Source organism: Mesoplodon densirostris, chromosome X (genome assembly GCF_025265405.1).
Source record: "Mesoplodon densirostris isolate mMesDen1 chromosome X, mMesDen1 primary haplotype, whole genome shotgun sequence".
Taxonomy (NCBI): domain Eukaryota; kingdom Metazoa; phylum Chordata; class Mammalia; order Artiodactyla; family Ziphiidae; genus Mesoplodon; species Mesoplodon densirostris.
Genome location: NC_082681.1, coordinates 18,588,963 through 18,613,637, shown reverse-complemented (window position 1 = coordinate 18,613,637; position 24,675 = coordinate 18,588,963). Strand labels below are relative to the sequence as shown.

Sequence of the window (24,675 nt, the reverse complement as noted above, 5' to 3'; positions counted from 1 at the left end):
TAGTTAGTTACCATGCAGTCCTTCAGACTGCACAACCTCACTTTACACTTTGGATTGTTTTTTACTTACCCGTATCCATTCTCTGTATCGTAGCCTCTCAAGTTCTTTTTCACTATAGAGTTCCTCTCCCACTGGACTGGAATCAAATGCACAAGGTCTTGCCCTCCAAACTTCTCCGTCTTTCATATTGAGCTGACAGTTTCCAGAGGGTCAAAATTATATTGCCCCTGCCAGCAGATGCCTTGTAATTATAATTGCTCCTTATCCTTTCTCTCTCTCCCTTTTCTCTTCCCTTCCTTTTCATCTTCTCCTCCATCCTCCCTCCTTGCTTGTTTTGTGACTTAAAGGGTCCCCAGTGTGTATCTAATGGTGATTCTTCTTCAAAGATCAAGAGCAAAAGCAAAACCAGAACAAAACCAACTCCACTCCCCCTGAAAAAGCCCTTTCATATGTGAATTGGTTAGTAGGAGGCAGACTGCTCTAAGAGCTTTTAAAAAATAATTATATTTTGTAAAGCAATTATACTCCAATAAAGATGTAAAAAAAGAAACAAACAAAAATTATATTTTGAAGAAGTACACATGCACACGGTAGAAAATTCAAATGTACAAAAGGGTAGAGGATGAAAAGTAAAGTCCACTCCCAACACCAAGCTTCCCAGTTTCCGTCCCTTGATGCAACTCTTATTGCCAAACAATGGGATTTGTGTAGATTTTCTCTTGTACACTTTGTCACCCAAATAGTAGATATACACTGCTTCGTACTTAACAGTATGTCTTGGAGATGATTCTCTAACCAAATATATAGTGCCGCCTTTTTAAAAGAGTTTTCTATAGCCTCTTTTAAGGCTGAAGATGATATTCAGGGAAACTTAAGTTTTTCTGTTTTTTTTTTTTACCACAAAGTTGAATGTCTTTATTGTTATAAGCAACAGACATTTTGCAATGAATGCCCAATTCATTGCACTTCATATTGGCTAATAAGCATGTGCAGGAATGCAGCAGCAATATTTATTAAATCTAAAATCTTTTAGAAAATTTATTTTTTTTAATATTTATTTATTTGTTTGTTTGTTTATTTTGGCTGCGCTGGGTCTTAGTTGCAGCACGCGGGATCTTTAGTTCCAGCATGTGGACTTCTTAGTTGCAGCATGCATGCAGGATCTAGTTCTCCGACCAGGGCTCAAACCGGGGCCCCCTGCATTGGGAGCGTGGAGTCTTACCCACTGGACCACCAGGGAAGTCCTGAAAATTTATTTTATTGAAGTAAAGTTGATTTACAGTGTTGTGTTAATTTCTGGTGTATGGCAAAGTGATTCAGTTATACATATATATAATAGTTTGCATTCGCTAATCCCAAACTCCCAATCCATCCCTCCCCCGTCCCCCATCCCCCTTGGCAACCACAAATCTGTGGAACCCTAAGTATTAGATTCTATTAGGGAAATTAAATGCTTTCCCCCTACTCCCTTGTGACCCACACAAACATACACAAACTCACATACAGATGAAAGTATCCACACCAACATGAACAATATGACCACAGGGGATATTCCTAGCTCTGGAAAAGAGGTCTCAGCTAAGTTGATACACAGTTAAATTAGTGAAGTTTGTCTATGTTCAAAAATCAGAGGTAATGCACATAGTAATTGGAAATGTTATGAGATGAAGTATCTGTTCATATAAATCACTGCATAATTCTTCTTTAATAGAAACTGTAAAGCCATTAATCAATCCAGTGACCAGTGTTGCCTTTTGGAGTTCAAACCTCTAGCTGTGGTGCGGGGTTGAAAATAAACATCATATTTGAAAGCAATACAGTTAGAGCTGTCTTCTTCTTGTTGAATTTTCATTAACTCTGATGATCTCATCGCTATTTGATATAGCAGTCCAAAAAGCCAGTCCTTACCCATGTCCTTTCACTGTGAAATTTATCATGCAAAGCAGAATTTATCCTGCAAATAAAAGCTCAGGTGTAAGCCACTTCGGGGGGAATTACATAATTTGTTTTTCTGCTATTGAGGAAGAGAATAGCCTCCCAGGGAATTGGACTGAGAGGTTTCTGCATGTGTAGGGCAGAAATATCCTCTAGGATTTTTAACTCGACGCTAGGAAGAACCCTGGACTGGGGCTCAGGAGACTGGGGTTCTGGTGCCAGCTCTGCCTGCAGTGAGCATGAGTGAACTCTGTCGAGTTGGTTTACACTCTAGGCCTAGATGTCCTCGTGTGAAATGAAACTGACTCAGTGATCGTCAGAGTCGCATTAAAAATAGGAGTTTATGTTTCTCTACCTCACAATGGCCTTCTCTCCTTGGACTCTTCCAGTTGTTGGATTAAAGATGATCCTATCTTTCACATCTCAGTGGTGGCTTATTTTTGCCTCATATTTCTCATGAATCTCTCCATGTTCTGCACTGTTCTTGCTCAACCGAATTCCATGAAATCCCAAAGCCAGAAGACTCAACGGAAGATGATGCTGCATGACCTCAAAGGCACAACCAGCCTGACATTCTTGCTTGGGCTCACCTGGGGGTTTGCCTTTTTTGCCTGGGGAGCTGTGAGGATCCTTTTCTTGTATCTTTTTGCCATTTTTAACACTTTGCAAGATAACTGTTGCCTCTCTGTACTTTCTCTGGCTAGCTAAACCTCCATCAAAATTTTTGCTTCTTTGGAAGATCTTACCTTTAGTATTCAGTATTTTTTCAAAGGAGGAAAAAATAATCCAAGGGGCCTCTGCTGTCAATAACTGACAGGCAGCCACTAGAAACATTGGCTAGATGTTAGGGCTTCATTAAATGAGCTCACTCTCTCTTACTCAGGGATGTAGAGAGAAATCCGGATAGCTAACTCAACAGCAGCTAGTTGGCCATGTCTCTATCGAACACCGATTGCCAGTACACCCTACAGTATTCATTACATCAACACATTGTGCTCGTAAGTGTACAGATTCACACTTGTGTTGACATTTTGAAGTACATAATCCCATGGAACATAGCAATTACTGGACAGTAGAAACATTAAACTGTTGACCCCATAGACTCTGGCTGCATCAGATATCCTCATATTGTGAGAAGGAGCCAGGTTAGGAAATTGTAGAGCCATAGAGGATTGAACATGGAGAGCAAAGAGCAGTGGGCCATGGCAAGAAGCCAAGGTTCTGGTCTTGGTTTTGCTACAAATCAGTCTTGAAAAAGTCACCACAGCTGGTTGAATTAGATGACCCTAAACTAATGACTCTATAGCTCTTTAGTCTCCTGTCTGTTTTCTGGTGAAAGGAACAAATGATTAATGAAGTTATTAAATGGTAGACCAAAGATGGCATGAGAAGTAAAAGGTAGGGCTCTGGTTAATACACCTCTGAGTAATTGCTGCTGTTCATTATAATCTGATGTTGCTTATTTGAACATCTTGGCAGGAAGAGGCATGCAGAATGATTTCCTGGGGGTCTCAAAGTCCACCCCATGCTCTTATCCTCAAGTTTGGCCAAGCTCATTTGGGGTACTGGGGCAGGCTGTGAGTCGACTTGGGCAGTCCATTGAGTTAAGGTCTCCCTTATTGCTCTTAACTACTTATTCATTCAATAAACCCTTTTACCAGAGTACAGGGAACTGGTGGTCCCATAGGGTGCTTCAGCAAGAAAGAGTTCTATGGTCAAAGAAATTTGGGAAATGCAGAAAACTACCCCTCCCCATTCTTGAAATGACATAATGTTCACTAGCATGGTACAAGCTCTGAGAAATTCTGCTGGGGGAAAATAACTTTTAAAATTTGTTTTAAATTTAACATTTTAAAAACCTCAGAATCCTTTGTTATTGTGGTTGTTAACCCCTGAGGAACCTTGGGAAATATGAGTTGCTCTGCAGTTAATACAGGCCAGGTATTGGCAAGGTGCTGCAGGGCATGGGGGAAAAATCCAAAATAAAGTATACTCTTGGACGGCAAGTCCTGTGATTCAAGAAACCATCTCATTTTACAGCAATGTAGTGTATCAATTGGAACTTTTGTCCCACTGGATTCCACCAACCTTACATAGCCAATTCTGTTTGGAATATAAAGAGACACAAAATATGTTGTTCTTCGTCCATGTGCCATCTTTATTCCTTCTGACACTAGGGACAGAATTTTTAGGAGCTCTCCACACTACTGTCACGTGGTTTCCTTTGAGGCTACCAGTGCTTGGTTGTATCTTAGATCGTCAACTGAGGACCTGGTGATGGTTCTACACTTTATCTCTTGACTTTACCTGGCCTCCACTGTGACAGCCTGGCCTCAGTAGCATGATGCTTTGAGAACGAAGCTCCCTTGCTCTAGAATGTGGACAGAGGTAGATTTGTGAACTAGGTGCCTGTGTGGATTTCTTCCTAAGCAGTAACTCCAGGCTACTCTTGGGCACACGAGTTCTGAGGAGAAACACTCTCAACCTTATGGAAAGAGGGGTTAAAGGAATAGCTGACGAAAGAACCAGAAAGCAAAGAAGTTTAGAGCTTAAAGCGGGGGAGGGGTGTTTTGCAAAAACAGCATGTGCTCCATTCCTGTGGTAGAAGGAGAGAGTGGTGTCTAAGCGGGAAGCCTGGATGGGTAGATGCAGAATCCAATGGGAGATCTCCTGAGAACGAAAACCAAAGCCCAGATCCAACGTCAACTGAGCCAAGCTGTCTCCGTCTGTCAGATGTGCTTTATGTCAATCAATCACCAAGGCTTGCTAGTTCCTAGTCCCGCCTACAAGGTAGAATGTGCCATCTTGCAGAAGGGAGTGTTTTCAGAGCTCTGAGTTTCAAACTCGAGTTCCATAGACACACACACACACACACACACACGTCCCAAATATTCAAAACAAGAATGCAATGAAACAAGTGAATAATTCTGGCTGAAGGGGGTTGCCCTGTGGTCAAGTGTGAAAAAAATGATGCTCTTGATGAGCCATTCCTGAAGGAGGGATGCACAAACCAAAACGCAGGTGACAAAAACCTGACATCTTCCCTCCTGCCTATGTGCTAGTGAGTAAGCAGATCAATCTGTTATTGGAAAGAAAAAGGAAGGCTGTCAGGAAGAAAGGGCGAGCTGGCAGGCAGCTCATTGGAATTCACAGAATAACCTTTAAGTCTGAGAACTAGCTGAACTCCATGCAGGAAATCAGAACAGTAAGAGGGACTGGTTGTCACTGTGGCCCCTTGTTCCTGCTGAAGCTGCAGGAGTTTTACCTGCTTGGAGACTGGGATTTGCTCTCATCAGGCTGCCGGACCACCTTCTAGGTAGCTGCTGCTCAGAAAAAGAGTGAAGTCTGCTAGCTTCTTCACCACTGTTCATTGGTTACAAATGGAGATAAAGCCCTCAGGGGAGGTAGTGGGACTTGTCACTTGTCACCGTTTAGCTTCCAGATTGTTGCCTCCAACCTGGAGGGAGAGACTCAGAGAGTCTCAGTGCTGGGGCTAGGAAAGCCAGGTCTTCACAATCCAACTTCCCATCAAGTGACAGGAAGTCACAAGCCACCACTTGAAACTTCCTAGAGACAGAGAGCTCCCCACTCCATAAAGCAGAGCATTTAACGTCCCTTTTCTTTTCTTTCTTTTTTCAAATTGAACTATACTTGCTGTACAATATTGTGTGTTACAGGTGTACAGTATAGTGATTCACAATTCTTAAAGGTTACACTCCATTTAGAGTTATTATAAAATATTGGCTCGGGCCTCCCTGGTGGCGCAAGTGGTTGAGAGTCCGCCTGCCGATGCAGGGGATACGGGTTCGTGCCCCGGTCTGGGAGGATCCCATATGCCGCGGAGCGGCTGGGCCCGTGAGCCATGGCCGCTGAGCCTGCGCGTCCGGAGCCTGCGCGTCCGGAGCCTGTGCTCCGCAACGGGGGAGGCCACGACAGTGAGAGGCCCGCATACCGCAAAAAAAAAAAAAAAAAAAAAAATATTGGCTCTATTCCCTATTTTGCACAATATATACTTATAGCTTATTTATTTTACACATAGTACTTTGTACCTCTTAGTCCCTTACCCATTCCTCTCCCCACTGCTAACCACTAGTTTTAATGTCTCTTTTTTAAAATTTGAAATATATTTGACATATAACATTGTATAAATTTAAGGTATACAACGTGTTGATTTGATACATTGTATATTGTAATACAATTGCCATTGTAGCTTCTAATCAGCTTTGAATCTTATCTGGGTCATCCTTTCCTGGGGGTGGATTGGAGAGAGAGAGAGAGAGAGAGAGAGAGAGAGAGAGAGAGAGAGAGAGAGAACAACGTCTTTTATAACCTAATCTTAGAAGAGACATGCCATCATTTCTGCCATATTCTACTGATACAACATGGGAGGAGACAACATAAGGATGTGAATGGCAGGATGTGGGCATCACTGAGAGCCATCTCAGAGGCTGGTTCCCATTGCAGACCTTATCTCTCAAGCTCTAGGACAGACAGCAGCCCAGGAGGAAAACTGCGGTTGACATGAAACCTTGATACAGACCTTCTTTCTAGCACTGCCATTGAGAGGGAGGTTAGAAAGGTGACCTCGGAAAGCTAGTAATGGCCTTGGGGTTCCTTAGAAGGAGTATTGATGGTGACAAGAGTAGGCTTGAGCCTAGGCATTGGTGACAGCGAGTGAAAGAAGCTGAAAAAGACTGACCTTCTTCTCCTGGCTAGGGTTCCTCATTTTTGTGTTCCACTGGGTGATGAAGGAGCATGCGCAGGAGTGGTGGCAGCTGCTTTTCTGTTGCAGGTGGTTGTGACTGGATACTTGTAAGACGCCATTTGGGGTAAGGTATTGAATTTACAGGTTTTCCAAACTGATGAGATTTACTTGTCTCCTGACTTGAGTTCATACACCATCAGCATCAAATGGAGGCTGTTTCCATGTCAGGAAAAAGATTTGTGCTTTTGTGTGGAGATGAATGAAGTCAGGTGAAGGATGTGACTTCAGCCATATTTTAACATAGTGAAACTTCGCTTTTGGCCCAAATTCCTTGGACTGCTTGTCCTTGCTGTCACTTAAGTCTCAATTCAATTAAAAGAACATTGATTGAGTGCCTACGGTGTTCCAGGCACTGGGTCACAGGGCCTTTCTGACCTGTAGCCAACAGTTGACTGAGCAGATGTGGGAAGCAAGAAGTCATGGTGGAGGAGAGAGCTTGTCAGCATCCCTAAGATGCCTGGCTGGTGGGCAGCCCAGATGGACCAGTGGCCCTTCCTGCACAGTGGGAGGTATAGTGGACTCTGGTGTTGCCTCTGAGAATATCTCCAGTTCAGGCAAACTGGTTTTCTATGCATCAAAAGCCTCTTCCATCCAATTTAGGTAGCTTCGCTAAGTCTCAATGCAAAACTCAGTTTATTGCCTTTAGGGAAGGCGATGCTTGAACTAGAAGATGCTATAAGTAGCACAGAGATCCAGTTCCTTTTTGCTGGGCATGTCAGTAACCTGCTGGTCCCTGTGCTGGGATCTAGCGAAAGTGGTCTTCCTTGGTAAGTGAATTGGCTCTGCCTGTACCACACATTATAGTTCAAACTTACTTCTCACAACTTCATAGAAAAGCTGCCTCCTTGAGGTACCCAGAACGAACAGACTGTACATTGGGCTTTATATTTTTAACAGGATTCTTAAGGTATAATTTACCCATTTGAAGTGTGGAATGTGATGAGTTTTCTGTTTTTAACTGTTTGGGGTGTCATTTCAGATGGCAGCAGCTGGTGTGGGCTCAATGTTGGGCAGAAACAGGAAAGACTGAAGAAAACCTTTGCATACAACTTGTTGACACCATCCCTCAAGTCAACTGCAACTAGTTCCATTTTCAAATCTTTAGGCTCCGCCCAAGGCACTCCTTCAGAAACAAGCTCCCCAAATGGTGAGCGAAAAGGCTACACTGTCTATACTTATATTCCAGAGGTATTGAATTAGTGTGAGGCCACAGATGTGGTCTTGGGAAATGATTCCTCCTCAAAACAAAATGCACATGTTCATGTGTACACCTGGGCTCACTCTGGACTGAGAAAGTGTGCATAGAAGCACCTAGTGAACTTAGTATGTACAAGTCAGTGGGTTATTAGATTCATGGAGGAGAGAAGAGACTGGAAGTAAAGAAAAAAAAATTCATGGGTAATTGCAAACAATCGTCACAAACTGTTAAAATCCAAAGGCACCTCATACATTGTCTAGTGCAATCCCCTCATTTTACAGATGAGGAAACTTAAGCAGGAAAAGGAGAACGCCTTATGGACATTCTCCATCAGCAGCAGAATTGGGGCCAGAACTCAGGTCTCCTGGCTCCCAAGCTAGTGCTCATCACACCCCACCAAGAATACCAGCTGAGCTGCACATTGCTCTTAGATGCTCACCTTCTTCCACAGAAAGCCAAGCTTCTAGGTACAGAGACAGATGTGAGGTGGAGATGGGTGTTAGGAGGGAAAGTGTAGGGAAAGGATTGGTATAAAGGCCTAAAGTAAGCAGAAAGGCATACTAGAGCAAAAACTTAAGAACTTCAAGGTGATGTTATGATGACTCCGTGTTCTGTGCTTCCAGATGGACCATAGTGCAGTGGTATTTGGTTGCCTTTCTTAAAGACCAAAGTAGACTCCGGTTCACACACAGAACACCTCTGGTGGCCTAGCTGTAGTCATTCTCTCCATCTCAGTGCTGGTGGTAGAATGGCCTCATCCCCCTGTAGTTTTCTTTCTATTGGCTCCATCAGCAGTTCTATTTACAAGGGCTGTAGGCAATCTGGAAGCAGTATGGTGGGTTAAAAAAAAAAGGCACCAAACTTAGAGTCAGAAGACTTTGGCTCAAGTCACTAACTCCATGACCTTGGGCACATCACTTCCCTACTCAGAACTACATTCCCTCTACCTTCAACATGGTGGGGTGTGGGAGGCAAGATGGATCATCTCCAAAGGGCCTACCAACTTCAGGACTGTGTGAGGCCACACCATTTTCCAGTTTAGGCTCATTGACTAGTGTTGGAGTCTCCACCTCCATTTCTACATGGGAAAGTCGGTGCATGTGAAGAAAATCTTTCTGCAGCCACAAGCATCCATCAGATTCTGGCCAGCTAACTTGCAGATATGTTGGTGCCCATGTGGAGCCACTGGGGAGCCATGGCATATAGAGGCACGAACTGTGGAAGGTTTTTAGTGGATAATAGTTGGGTTTGATTGGGGAATATTTGCAAGAAGGTGAGTTAGGCTTGGCTCCCCTGCTGTCCTTGAGGGATATTGTTTCATCAGCAAATATACAGCCCAAATGGACATACTTTTCTTTGAAGGAGCAGTAGTAAATACCATGTCCCGGATTTTAATGTCGTTGGACCTAGCTATAGACCTGGAGAGCCCAGGGGCCTGCAGCCAGCACTGAGATGCTCATCAGTTATGACAGTAACTCAGCCAGTGGGGCAGGTAGTACAGCCTCTTGGGCCACAGGTTCTACGACTGCAAGCTGGATGCTGCCATCAGACATATGGCAGCCAGAAACTCGATTCCTTTAGCACCGAGTGAAAACGTGCGCCCTCTGTACCACTAGGCACTCTCAAACTTGAGAAACAGCTGAACCTTCAGAGCAAGAATATCAAATTCATAGGGGATACAGATAGGTGTGTTATCATTTTATGTTGTCTCTTCCTGAAGGTCTCCAAGGTTTGTGCATGACTAGCCTCCCCTAGGTTAAGGTTACTGTGAATAACATAGCCTATTATTCACAAGGCAGGAAGAACAGATGCACTTGTAATTGCTTAACAGTACTGTCAGGATGAATTAATTCACCCCAAATTTAGATTAAACTATCCGAGGAAAGCACCACAACTTTTACTTCCTTTCTAATTCTTCTATTTATTCCTTCATTTGATAAACATGTCTTATGATTCTACTATGTGCAAAGTCCCTAATTCCACAGCTGAAAATGCTTTTTTTCTTTAATGCAGACAACTTTGATGAAGGTCTCAACTGTTTCTCTCCTTTGAGTTGTGAAGCTGTGCCTAATTGTGTGAGAAGAATATTACCTGTGGAAATCAAAATGAATTCCATTCACAAACAAAGATTTCTTCAATAAATCCCAGCAAAGATACCCACCTTCCCCCTACCCCCAGATTGGGGAAAATGTTGATTTTGTGAAAACATCTGCTCCAACTTTATATTCTAAATATTATTTTGGAAGGGGCAGATGCGATAGCATTTAGTGAATATTAAAGCCAGAATAAGTCTCCTATTCATTGTAATAGTTGTTTCTTACTTTTATTGTAGAGAAGATATGAGCCTATAGTTATGATATGTTAGGGGAGAGCTGTCTACAGCGTTGGAGATTTTGTTTTGAAAACTCTTGTGTCTACATCCTGAAAGAAAAAAAAAAGATCGTGATCAGGGTCCTTACAGTGCTGAGAGCCAAACAATTTCAGGCGGCAGAAGTTTCCAGGTGCCCAGTTGGCCTGACACCCACGCAGGTAGTAGATAAGAAAAGTCACAAGGTCATACCTTTTGGGGAAAAAAGATGCTATCCTGTTGGCTTGTCATGACAAAGCACCTGAAATCCCCTTTACTAAAGTTACTCTTTTGATTGAAGCCCCTTGTTAAAATGTCAACATGTTTTGTGAAAAGAGTGGCTCATCAATCCACAGACACCCATCAGTTCCTTAGTGGGGATGAACTTCTCAACCAAGACAGCCCCTGAGGGCACAGGAGGCAGGGTTCTGAGGAAGGGAAGAGAACAGAAGCTGTCTGAAGCTGGTGGTTTTTCCTAGGGAGCAAAGGTGAGGGTGAGCAGAACAGTAGGGGATGGAAGAGAGAAGACTCATCCAAAGGCAACGGAGTGACCCTGAGGATGAACTTTGCCTGCCTTACACTCTGTGGCTAAGCATGATGGGTGGCCTTCTTAATCCCATCCCACATGCTGTCACCAAGGCTTCCCAGCCAAGGCAGACTGCTCACATTTGTCCTTAAGTAGAAACAAGTAAAGAGATGAACATTCTGGAAGGATACACAAGCCACTAGTATCAGTGGTGGTCTTCAGGAAGGGGAATTGGGTATCTGGGAACAAGGGAGGAAGGGAGGCTTACTTTTGAATCTTGTACTGAGAGAGTGTACTATCTCTTCAAGAAATAAATGAAAACAAGAACTTCCCTGGTGGTGCAGTGGTTGGGAATCTGCCTGCCAATGCAGGGGACACGGGTTTGATCCCTGGTACATGAAGATCGCACATGCTGTGGAGCAACTAAGCCCAGGAGCCACAAATACTGAAGCCTGCGTGCCTAGAGCCCATGCTCCACAACAAGAGAAGCCACTGCTCGCCGCAACTAGAGAAAGCCCGTGTGCAGCAATGAAGACCCAATGCAGCCAAAAATAATTAATTAATAATTAACTTTTTTTAAAAGGTCAGCTGTTATTTAAAAAGATAAATAAATGAAAACAAATAAATAAAGACAATTGGAGCCTTCCAATGAGAAAGAGAGATAAATTCTTGGGTTTCCATACCACAAATTTAGTCCCCCATTACTCTCATGAATATGTATGATGCAGTGGGCTGTGGAGAGAGCAGAGCTGAGTTGAAATCCCAGCTCTTAGCAGAGATGTGACAGAGAATCCTAAATGTGAGGCTTGGGGAAGTAATAATAACAGTACATTCATCATAGAGTTGAAGTGAGGCTTAAATGAGATGAGGGTTATACATTTTCCAGCACAGTGAAGCATAGTATGACTTAACCCCTTTTCCTTTCTAACTCCCACCCACTATGGAAGCAACCTAAGTGTCCATCAACAGGTGAATGGATAAAGAAAATGTGGTATGTATATATATATATATATATATATATATATATATATATATATATATATATATATATAATGGACTACTACTCAGGCATAAAAAAGAATGAAATTTTGCTATTTGCAGCAATGTGGATGGACCTAGAGGGTATTATGCTTAGTCAAATAAGTCAGATGGAGAAGGACAAGTGCTGTATGATATCACTTATATGTGGAATCTAAACAAACAAACAAAGAAAAAAAAATAGAAACAGACATAGATACAGAGAACAAACTGATGGTCACCAGACCTGGTGGGGGGGGTGAAATAGGTGAAGGGAATTAAGAGGGACAAACTTACAGTTATAGAATAAATAAGTCACAGCAATGTAATATACAGTATAAGGAATATAGTCAATAATACTGTAATAATGTTGTATGGGGACAGACAGTTACTGGACTTGTCACAGTGATCATTTCATCATGTATTTGTTGGATCGCTCTGTTGTACATCTGAAACTAACAAAGTCCTACATCAACTATACCTCAATAGAAATTTTTTAAAAAGAGAAAAAAATAATTACAAAGCTCCTTGGAGCTTCAGGGCACAGGCTCTGGCTTTTCATTCTCTACTGTGCTCTGGGTACCCTGTGGGCAAACTGGCAAACACTGAAGAGCACTAAACTCTCTCCAGGGCAAGTCATCTGGGATGACCCTTACCCACCCCCTGCCTACCCCCAGGGATATGGGAAGTTTGCGGGGTGGAAGCATAAGTAAGAGAAGGTAAAGTTTGTATCCTCAACATTCAGGCCTATGGTGAATTGGTGTGTTTCTCATCCTGAACTTCAAGCATTTAGGGAACACAAAGGATTTGGAGTAATGGAGGAAGGATCTAGTTATACCTCTGTTGATTACACAAAACAAATGAAATGAATTAGATTCATACTTGTAATGTGTGGTGAATCCTAAGCACTCCATAAATATTTGTTGCATGCATGCATGAATGAATGGTCTAAAATACATGAGTGTATGAAAGCAACAGCTGCTTTTTCCTAATCTGGAGTCTCTTATCTCAGTGCTGAGTAAACCTATGTTCTCCACTAATATGTAAGCTTCATGAAGGTAGGAACCTTGTCTGTCTTGTTGACCGCTGTACTCTCAGCGTCTAACACAGTATTTCAGTCAAGGTTCTTTGGTTGCCGGCAACAGAAGCCAAATGTCTCTGACTGACAGTCTTGACTGCCAGTTCTGGTTACCCAAGGAGAAGGGACTTGGTTGAAAGGGTTTGGGGAACTTAAATAATTTATGGGGAGGTTAAAGAACAGGGCTTGAAAAAGGACAGAGGTCTACAAATCAGGAACCATAGCGGATTGTCTCCTAGCAGGGAATCTTCTTGGTAGAGCACCACTGCTGGGAAGAATAAACTAATTTCTTCTAGTCTTATGTTACTGCTTTAAGATTCAGAGTCTCGGGCTTCCCTGGTGGCGCAGTGGTTGAGAGTCTGCTTGCCGATGCAGGTTTTATGGGTTCGTGCCCCGGTCTGGGAAGATCCCACATGCTGCAGAGCGGTTGGGCCCACGAGCCATGGCCGCTGAGCCTGCACGTCCGGAGCCTGTGCTCCGCAACGGGAGAGGCCACAGCAGTGAGAGACCCGCGTACCAAAAAAAAAAAGAAAAAAAAAAGATTCAGAGTCTCATGAGACTGCTCCTGATAGGCTGAGCTTAACTTTTGTGCTGTACCAGGTAGTGAGAGGAGGGATGTGGCAGAAGGGAGTTCTTCAGGGAGACCTTTTGTTTTCACAGTAACAGGACAAGAGCTTGGGTTTACCACCCCACCAAGAATACCCAGAATGGGGGAGAAATCATTCTGCAAAAAGAAATTAGGCTACTGTTAGGAATGGATGAGTAGGTTAGAGAAAAATCCACATTTGCCCACTACATACAATATAGGACTGAATGTGTTTTGGTTGAATCAATGGCTAATTCGGTAATATACTTATTCAATAAGTGTACAATAGTGCTTAGAAGAGAAAGTCTCTCCCCCATGTCTCATGCCTCATCATGCATTCACTTATTTTTTAAAGGCTAAGGTATATCAGGATGTTGAGGGAGTTGAAGAGTTCAAGATAAGCATCCCAGAATTATAGAGAAGAGTGCTGTTAGAAAAGGTGAGTTTTAGAGATCTTGGATACATAAGTTGACCTCACTCTAAAGAAAATCAGTATATGAAAATGAGCATAATTATTTGTCTATGTTGTTGTCATCTCTCACCAGAGGAGTTCACAACTGATTACATTCTTTTGTGAAGGTGCTTCACCATACAGCTTTCTAAGAGTTCCCCCAAATATCTGAAAATATATTTTGATCCCGACTTCTAGGACCCTTCAGCTCTGAATAGGGAGGGCTCAGTTGTGGGAGAAGGAAATCTGCGTACATTCCCCATCTTACCATACCCTTGGCACGATACTCACAAAGTGAGATTCATGGAAAAGGGGGAGGCATATGGCATTCAGGACCCTGCATTGGAGGACTCTGGTGTGAGTATTAAGAAAAGCCCCAAAAGAAATCAATAGTAAGTGGTAACTTCAAATATTGAAAAAAAAATTCATCTCATCTAAATACATAAGAAAGCTACAGATGTTTCTTTAACATATGCAATCTTATGCAAATGAGTATGTAAATTAAACAAAAAGTTGGGACTGGCAAATTCCCAAATTTTCAAGATTTACTTATGTGAACCTAGTATTCGTCATAGAAACAGGTGGAAGGTTTTTGCTCACACCTCCTATCACTTACATAGGAGGGGAGGCAAGCCTGAAGGATGTGCTACATTAATAGGGGGAAGGCACTCAAATCAGGGATGTACTAGATAGATGGTTAGATAGTTAGATAGATAGATAGATAGATAGATAGATAGATAGTTTTCACCTTCAAAATATTAGCCAGCTTACCCATCGTGCTTAGCTGGTTTTGGGCAGCAAGGGGACTAGAAATGGAAATGAATCTGGGTTGCAGTGAATTTTGATGAAGGCCTAGTTCATGCAAAAAAGATTAAAAAATAAATCCTCAGCCCACCAATTCCCAGAGGAATGGAAAACTTTAGAGCAATTATAGGGGAAGAATAAAGACCCAGTGTAACAGCCTCCATCAAATCTTCAGACACTGGCCCTTTCAGGGGTAGAGACAGAGGGGTATACTTTATAGTGGATCAGACTTCCCCAGTTGGTGGACCTAAAAAATCAACTTGTGAAGGCTGACAGTGAGCTGGATTGTCCTCTAGCTTTTTTTTTTCCACCCCAAAAATATTCTCCCAGTCCTTCTTCCCATCCTTTATTAACCTCAAAATGGTTGTGTAATATACCTACTCCTCTGTACCTTGGCTTTTTTGATACTGTTCTTGTTGTTTTACATTTAGCAATATGTCAGAATATAAAGGGTTTTTTCTTTTAAGACTGCATGGTATTCCATTGTATGGCTATACCCTAACTTTTTTTTTTTTTTTTTTTTGCCGTACGCGGGCCTCTCACTGTTGTGGCCTCTCCTGTTGCGGAGCATGGGCTCCGGACGCACAGGCTCAGTGGCCATGGCTCACGGGCCCAGCTGCTCCGCGGCATGTGGGATCTTCCTGGACCGGGGCACAAACCCGTGTCCCCTGCATAGGCAGGTGGACTCCCAACTACTGCGCCACCAGGGAAGCCCCTACCCTAACTTTTTAAACAGGTTTCCTAATGATGGTTTCCAAATGTTTGCTATTTCAAAAGAATGCTGCGATAAATAGTCTTGTACATGTCCCCCCAAAAAGAAATAGGTTTGTGGACTTGAGGTTGGGGGACTATTTCCTAGCACTGGGGCCAGTGGCCATACAGCTAGTGACTGCTTCCTTTTGACTGAGTCCAGAAATGTGAGCAAGTAAAAGTTTCAGGGAGGTCTGACATTCTTTTAAGCTGTTTATCTGACCAAGTACAGCATGCTGGTCATTACAGGTGCTTCCTCTGGGCCCAGCCCTATGCCAAACACCATAGAGGAGGCAGTGATATATAAGCCACAGTGCTACCCATAAGAAACTGGGACTGTCCTTGGGGTAATAAAACATCCACACCGGTAACAAATTGTCTGTAGTAACATATGTTCACCCTTCAAACTGTGTGGTAGAGACCCACAGGCATAATATACAGAAGTCACTTAATTATAAATCTAATTCCTCAAATACTTATTGAGAATCCACTATGTTTGAGGTGCTGAATAAGACAGATACAATTCCTACAATTGACTGGGGAGACAGGAAACCAAATGTCCAATAACAGTACTGTGTGTGATACTGTCATACACTAATACTGAAGGTTTCAATTTATACAACTGGTGGGAGGACAAATAGATACAGCCTCTTTGGAGAACTGTTTCATAGTTTCTAACAAAACATTAAACAACTCTATGACCCAGCAATTCCACTCCTAGGTATACGCCTTAGAAAAATGCAAACATATGTCCACAAAAAGACTTGTACACAAATGTTCATAGCCGCTTGGTATTCATAACAGCCCAAAACATGAAAACAACCCAAATACTCATCAACAGTGGGAGCAAACAAATTGTGGGAGGCTCATACAGAGTAATACTACATGACAGTGAAAAAGGAATGAACTATGGAAACACAGAACAACATGGGTAAGTGTAAAATATAGATTGAGTCAAATAAACCAGACATAAAAGACTATATACAGTATGATTTCATTTATATGAACAGGCAAAAATAATTGACGATTATAGAACTCAGGATAGTGGTTATCCCTGAGGGAAGGGTATATACTGGGAAGGTGCAAGAGGGAAATTTCTGGGGTGGTGGAAATGGTATATATCTTGATCTAGACGTTGGTTACAAAGGAATATACACATATAAAAGTTCATCCAGCTGCACACCTAAAATAGAGCATTTTATCCACTTTATGTATGCTGTCTCTCAACTGAAAAGTAGAAGGGAAAAACTTTTTAGAGGGTACTTTAGCAGTATCCATCCAAACTTAAATGTACATGTAATTATCCCCAGAAATCCAATTTCTAGCATTTTATCCTAGCATAGAAATACAAAGATGTATGGGCAAAGTTGGCAGTCAATAAAAGGTAGTTATTATTTTAATAGTGATTATCCATTAAACATTATAACATTAAAATAGAATTAAAAGCATATTCCTTTTTAAATAATACAGATTTTAGTGTCCTAGGCCAACAGATGAGTCATTGTATGAGGGAACAAAAAAATCTCAGAATAAGTTTTGCTGTAGTGCGCATCAAACCACATCTCACAAGATGACCTCCAAAGAACAAATCAACTGAGTTTTCATCACATCTGTGTTCCCTAGAATGTAGTAATTATAGGTAACTACCAGAGGCCTAGGAAAAAAGCTTCTTTCAAAACCACAATCTTCTCCCAAAATGGGACAAGCATCTCCATTAGTGAGCATATCTCTTAAGTGTGACAAGGCCGTAAAGTTGGCCTCCTTTCTTCCTGTATATACATTATTTTTTTCCTCTCTCAGCCCCTAATTGACAAGTTAAATGTCACAGAAGTAAACTGACATCTGAGAATTTTCTCCTGTCCAAGCCAATACACCTTCTAAAATCTTTTTAAGATGGTGAACAAACGATATTACATAAGCTACAAGTTGTGAAGTCTGAGCACACCTGAAGAGAGTTTATCTGTGAAATAAAATAAAACTTAAAACGAAGTTAAGCTGACAAGGATTGAATATATAGTGGTACACACAATAGTTAGTGTGCCGTATGTTAATTAGGCGTAAGTGGTGAGCTATTAGCATGAGTGATTCGAATTAGTTATTCTGTTACACAGCCAAGCCTGATTGCATCTTTCCTCTTTGTTAATTTTCCAGGCACTAATATTTCTATTAATGGTGAAGATGTCCTCCAAAACATCACATTCTATCATGTTTGTTTGCTTGTTAATTCCTTTCTGTTTCCAAGAAAAGGTGTTCTTCCTTTCTAAGAAACACACTTCCATCACCTCCTCAGGGATCTACCTCCATCAATTCCTTCTCCTCGATGACCGAAATCTGTCCTCTGCTCACAATGCCCAAACCTCTGGCATACTAAAATTCCTTCCCCAGAGTCTGTCTCCCCCACAAGCCAGCACCCTATTTTGCTTTCTTCCAGCACCAAACCCCTCACAATCCCCAGTTTCTCATTTTTCAGTCCTTCTTCCTCCCCAGCAACCTACTACTGAAACTGCTTGGGTAAAGATCACCAAGGACCTACTAATTAACTTATCTGATGACTTCCTCTCAGCCCTTATCCTTTTCAGCCTCTTGTAGCATTCCAAACTATTGACACCCCTCCATGCTGAAACTTTGTCCTGCCTCAGCTTCCTTGACACCATTCTGTCCTGGCTCTTGTTGGTTTTTCCCCAAGTTCTCTCCTCAGTCCTCTCCTCTTCTTGCTTTGTGTATTCTCCCTGGGAGAGAGAATTCACTCCTAAGGCTTTTGTTAGCAATAATATGCTTGTAAATTTCATGTCTGTATCTCTAGCCTAACCCTCTCTACTGAACTCCAGCCCTATATTTCCAACTCTTATTGGACATCTAAACGACTCCCAGACACCTCAAAGTCAACATGTTCACGCCCCAACTCATTAACTTAATCCCATCTGCCCAAATGAGAAATCTGGGCATCATTCTCAAGTCTCTCCGATGTCTGGCCACCCATGTTCAATTTGTTCCCCAGTTCTGAAATGCCTCTGGAGTCCTTACTTCCCTCTTCTTCTCCAGGTACCACGAACTTGATTCACTGTCTTTGCATCTTTTACATGAAGTCTCTCCTCCCCCACCAACTCTACTGGCTTCAACCACATGGAACTGCATAGCCTTCCCCGAAAGTCCAATAATGTCTTCCACTAAGCAGCAGAGCCTAACATACTTATATTTCTCAAATGTATTTCTTATATTGTAGAAAATGCCATCTGTGTTCAACCCACAGTATATGCAGGCTCCAAGCCCATTATGCTGCATTACTGAGTATTCAGTGTAAGGAAGCTCTGGGGCTGATGGGCTGTAATGTGCTTTGTTGTATTAACAGGGCCCTTTGGGTCCCTGGCTGGTCTGTGACTCCCCTCCCTCTGCCCCGGTCTGGAAGTATTATGCAGATTAGAAAAGATCAACTAATGACCAGATATCATTCAGGGGACTCCTACCTTATTCTGTGCAGTGAAGATCTATAAAAGGAAAATGCCCATTCACTCATCCAAAGCAAAATGGAACCCCACGGTAAGCTGGAAAATGTAGGCCTAATTCCTGGTAGCGGCCTTTCCCCGGCGCCCTCCACCCAACCCATTTGGAGAGAATGGATCTGATTGCAGTTCTCTCAGCTCATTGTAAAGGAGTATTCACATTTAACAAAGGTGTATTTTAAGAATATCTCTGTCACACTGTTACATTTTTGTTTCAGACAAGAAATCCTAGCATAGTACAGTATTTCTTAGATCTTTCCTTCATTTCTCCAGCCATAGCCCAAATGCAGATCTTAACCATGTCATTCCTGAGCAATTATAAGGTCTCTCCACCTCCCGTGTTAGTCTATGTGATTCCTCTTTCCAAAGCCATTCGCTTATTTATCCAGTCTGCCTATTGGTTCATCAGTTAACGAGCATTCATTAACAGTTGTGCACTGGCCACTGTGCTAGGCCCTGAAATAAGGGAAGGGGAGGAAGATATAAAGTAAATCAGGGGACTTCCCTGGTGGCACAGTGGTTAAGAATCCACCTGCCAGTGCAGGGGACACGGGTTCGAGCCCAGGTCCGGGAAGATCCCACATGCTTTGGAGCAACTAAGCCCGTGCACCATAACTGCTGAGCTTGAGCTGTAGAGTCCATGAGCCACAACTACTGAGCCCGTGTGCCACAACTACTGAAGCCCGCGCACCTAGAGCCCGTGCTCCGCAGCAACAGAAGCCATCACAATGAGAAGCCCATGCACCGCAACGAAGAGTAGGCCCCGCTCGCCACAACTAGAGAAGGCCCGCGCGCAGCAACGAAGACCCAACACAGCCAAAAAAAATAAATAAATTTATTTAAAAAAAAAGTAAATCAGACCCCCACAAAAGGTCCACAGTTCAGCGCAGGAGATAGACATCTCTGCCTGGAGAGACTCCATTCTCCTCTCTGTGTGAGCAATTCTTCGTGCTTCAACTCAGCACTCAAATATCACAGGCAGAGGGGTTTGCTGCTCCTTGGTGCTCCCCCAACGCTTTGTTTACACCTTCACTGGGGTGCCTGTTGCAGTGGATTGAATATTCTCTCTTATCTCAAGACAGTGACCTCCTTGAGAACAGGGATTATGAGCTTTAGACGTGTAGAGCTTAATGCATCAGAGATGGCTCAAACATCGCCAAATGAAGTAACGCAAAAAGAGTTCAACTTCCTGCCACACTGAGTTCCAAGCAGAATGCCATCTGTTGAAGGGCGGGGGCTCTTCTTTACTCTGCGAGACCTCTTCTGCAGCCAGACAACCTGCTTGCCAGCCCATGAATAAGCAATGATTCGCCTGTCTCCAACACCCAGAAATCCTGTTCCTGGCCCACCTGTTTGTAGCCCGGTGCTTCTCAACTTAAATGTGCACCCAAATCAGTTAGACATCTTATTACAATGCAGATGCTCAGTCAGGAGATCTGGAAGAGGTGCCTGAGATGCTACATGTCTAATAAGCTCCCAGGTGAAACCCATGCTGCTGGTCCAAGGACCAGACTTTGAGTAGCGAAGACTCTAGCCAGCTTTCCCTATTCTTAGGCCTGCTAGTTACTTAAGTTAGGACCACCCCATATGGCTTTGTAGAAATGCCCAGCATCAAGGCACCCAGTGGAGGAGGGTAATGAGGGTTGAAAGCTAAATTGTGCTTACCAGGCTCTGCAACCTAGCACAGGCCACATCTGCTGGCAGGAAGGGGCACCTTCCCCCCACCTTTTTTCTACTTCCCACAAAGGCTCTGTAAGCCCTGTGCACCTCCAGGACTGCATCCATCGGAAGGGAGCACCTTTTTTTCTAATTCACACAAAGCTGCCCTATGGTCTAGCAGCCTTGGCCATGAGTGACACCCAGCCTACCCCGCTCCTGTATCTTTTGCTCCTCTCTGACTGATCACTCAGGTTGCTGATTCTGTATACAATTTGATTTTGTTCTGTCGCTTTCATGGGTGCCCCTGCATTTGTTGATATGTGAGAAACAACAGGATGTAAAAGAGCACTGTACTCTTCATCACAGGACTTGGGCTCCAGACCCAGCTCCTTTTTTACTCACCTCATGACGTCAGGCAAGGCACATAAAGCCTATGAGCCTTGGTTTCATCATGTATCAAATGAGGATTGTTAAGACCTGCTGTACCGGCTTCTCTTGGTTATTGTGAGGATCAAAAGTGATAACCTGGGGGAAAGCCCTTTGTAAATTGTAAGGTTCTGTACAAATGTTAAGGATTATTATGAAGGGGTTAGGTGGCATATCTTTAAATCCCTTTGTAATTCTCCCCTGCTCGGAAGCACAGTGACCTGCATGTGGCGGCTTCAGAACGTACTACTAGTCGACCAGCTGACTCCACAGGAGTGTGCTCTGCAGATTCTCTCTAAGAAGCCCAGCGACTTTGGAGAATGCATTGTGTGCCAAATTTAGAAGGAACTGCAACTCAAGTCCATCAGCTTGCAGAGTCAGCAGGAAGATAACATCTTTCATGCAATCACAGTGGTTTCACAGGAATTAGTCTGTACAGAAACACCAAAGACACCAAATTCCAAAAAGTTGCTTTTAAAGGTAATCTTTCATTTTTTTCAGATTTGGAAGGTTGACTCACCTGTTTATATGCCAAAAAGAACACCCTTATTTTGATTTCTGAATACTTTCCCTCCTAGTAGTCAAACTTATTATGGAATAAAACATTTTGATAATTGCTTTTTAATATGATGAAAGGTTGGAACCTTTTCCAATGACAAGGAAATGAGAGAATATAATGGAATGATGTCTTGTAATTTTTATAACTTCCAAATAGCAATGAGAGAGTCGTTCATTTATTCACTGAAGTTTCCTTCCAGAATCACAGAATTACTCCTACACAGCAATTAGGAAGGAGAGATGAATGTTTAAGCCTTAGCTGTAACTTGTCTTCTGGGGAGGAGGGGACTAGGTTTAAGCTGTTGGCAATGGGAAAAGCTAATTAACAAATAGAACATTTTAGTTATTATTTTCCTATGTTCTGAAAAGCTTTTCCAAATTGAGGAGTTAAATAAACCATCACTGTAATCTTCAAGGGTTTTCTTTTAGAAAGGAAGTCAAGGTAAATAAATCTAAATATTCATATTTTAAGTGTTAATCTTTACTTGAAAAATATGGTTCTTTGGAGGAAGGTTTCTTACCTATCACTTGTCAAAGTCCATGGCTGGGCAGTTCAGTGGGTAGGAGCCCAGAGCTAACAATTCCACGTGTTCAGAACCTTGTGGGCCCCTCAGCTTCCCCCTTCTCAAGGTTACAGCCAAGCCTACCAGTGTGGGTCACAACTCATGAAGGACACTGGCCAAGAGAGTGGGGAGGGTTTCAAACAGAGCCACCCTCGCTCCTGGAGAGACAGCTCAGAGTTGATGACTTACTCTTGGGGCTTAATGAATTATTTCCTTGATTGCCAGAGAGGCCAGAACAATTTCAGCATTCAGGTGCAGTAACTTTCTATCTTCAGTTCCTAGTCCATTCCTGTCCCTCCTTTCCTGATGGAGTTGCTGATTTTTCCTCCTTATCTTTCCTTTAGCTTACCTGGGAATATGTTCTCTCCCAGTCTCTCTATCTCTGTCTCTGTCTCTCTCTGCCTTTGTCTCTCTCTTTCTTACAGTAAGCCTCTTCAGATCTTCTTTAGAAGTCGTTGGCTGTTAGATTTAAGGACAGCTGACTCAACAGCAAATCCCAGTGGGCAAAGCTTACCTTCATCTTCTACCTAGAATCTTTATTTCTTTGACACTTCTCTTCTTCATCTCTCCTTGACATTTGTTTTCTCACCTATGTACTTTACCAGGTAGTGCTGAGAAAAGAATAACAAAAAATTAATGAGAAAGGACATGTGTATTAGTATCCCGTGCATTCAAGCTCTTCCATGAGAGTTTCAATTGGTTGGTGGAAAAGTGGTAGGGTTAATGGATTGGAGGTCTAGATAAGAGTCAAACAATGGTTGGCATAGGGGAACTAGAAGAAGTGAGCTGGAAGGGTTGGAGGTGGCAATCAGAGAGATGCTTGAAGTCAAAATTTTGCAGATAGTGCATTTTTGGACAATGACTATGGGAATAAGTGGCTGAAGTGGGTTGGAGGAAAAGATCACAAAGAGAGAAAGGGAGTCATGGATCTGAGCAGCTAGAGTGTTGGATGGATCCTATACTTAGATGTTGAAGTCACCAAGAATATCAAGGGTTTGGGCTGATAAGATGGTAATTCAGGTACTGAAGTCTTCAGTGAAAGACTAGGAATAGCTGGGGGAAGGGTATGATTGATAACTGAAGTAAGGAGGGGATTCCTGTAAGGGGGCTTCTATTATCTCAATGAAATATAAAGTGAGGTCATCTGCTGAGAATGAGTATAGCAGGTTTGAGGAGAGAGGAGAGACGTGACACAATTATTTTGGAGAGTGATAAAATGAATTTACCAGGGAAATGTACCAGGATTGCCTGGTGGTATTAAGTGCCATTTGATACTTGTGATCATGAATTGAAAGTGAAGGCAGGCATCCCAGTTCTGTGATTATCTCCAGAAATATTTAGTGGCTCTGATGCTGAGTTCAATCAGAGTTGGACTTTTGCCAGGTAAATACTATGGGGGAGGAGAGAGAGAGGAGTGAGGGAGAAAGAGAAACCAGGGAGTTGCAAAGAAGTGATTATAATAATGGCTCATGGAACCTAAGCTGGACAAGGAAGGAAGGATGGGAGAAGGGGAAGGACTTGAGAGAAAGTGATGGAGTGATGGATTGGAGGGCTCAATGAAGCTGGAGAATTTAGATGTGTCTGAATCCTAGCTTAGCTTCAAACCTGAATGAGTCTCCCCACTCCCCACACCACTGACAGAGCCAAATCCTAGCACCTACTCAGCCAATTGGATCCACCGTGTAGCAATCAATTGTTGAGACATTTGTACAATGGTTGAGGCAGTGGAATATTCTAAATTCATTGGATAGTTATACAGCCTTGACTTGACTTTAGCTATATAAACACAAGTACTAAAAACAATGACCATATAAAATCTCCTGAGGGTGGACTTTAGAATGGTTGAATCCATTCAGGTTTTGCAAACGTTGTTCCATAGGGTCACACCAAACTTTAGGACATTCACAAAAATTGGCTCTGAGTCCTTGCACAGTTTTGCTACTGAAACTACGAGAGTCAATTCCCTGCTTGGCAGTACACTTTGTGGGGGCACAAGTTCTTCTAGGATCTGGGCTAGAGAGCATTTGATTGAGACCATTCTGGGTCCCAAATGCATTCTTTGATGACTTCAAAGTCAAGACCAAAGACAAAAGTATATTCTCTCTCTCTCCCTCTCCCTCCCTTCCATCCTTCCTTCCCTTCGTCCTTCCTTTTTTAAAAATTTATTTATTTACTTATTTATTTATTGGCTGCATTGGATCTTCGCTGCTGCACGCGGGCTTTTCTCTGGTTGCGGTGAGTGGGGCCACTCTTCATTGCAGTGCGTGTGCTTCTCTTTGCGGTGGCTTCTCGTGTTGCAGAGCACGGGCTCTAGACGCGCGGGCTTCAGTAGTTGTGGCTCATGAGCTTCAGTAGTTGTGGCTCATGAGCTTCAGTAGTTGTAGCTCACAGGCTCTAGAGCACAGGCTCAGTAGTTGTGGCTCACGGGCTTAGTTGCTCCGCAGCATGTGGGATCTTCCTGGACCAGGGCTCGAACCTGTGTCCCCTGCATTGGCAGGCGGATTCTTAACCA

At 42.8% G+C, this 24,675-nt stretch overlaps 1 protein-coding gene across 1 annotated transcript in view; it reads left to right on the top strand.

The window, feature by feature from the left end:
• ADGRG4 (adhesion G protein-coupled receptor G4) overlaps window positions 1-24,675 on the top strand; it is a 139,162-nt gene that overhangs the window by 99,489 nt on the left and 14,998 nt on the right. The window contains 5 exon segments of the mRNA XM_060086393.1: window positions 2,325-2,611; window positions 6,652-6,747; window positions 7,082-7,087; window positions 7,680-7,888; window positions 8,233-8,365. Coding sequence (XP_059942376.1) covers window positions 2,325-2,611; window positions 6,652-6,747; window positions 7,082-7,087; window positions 7,680-7,888; window positions 8,233-8,365 — 731 coding nt within the window.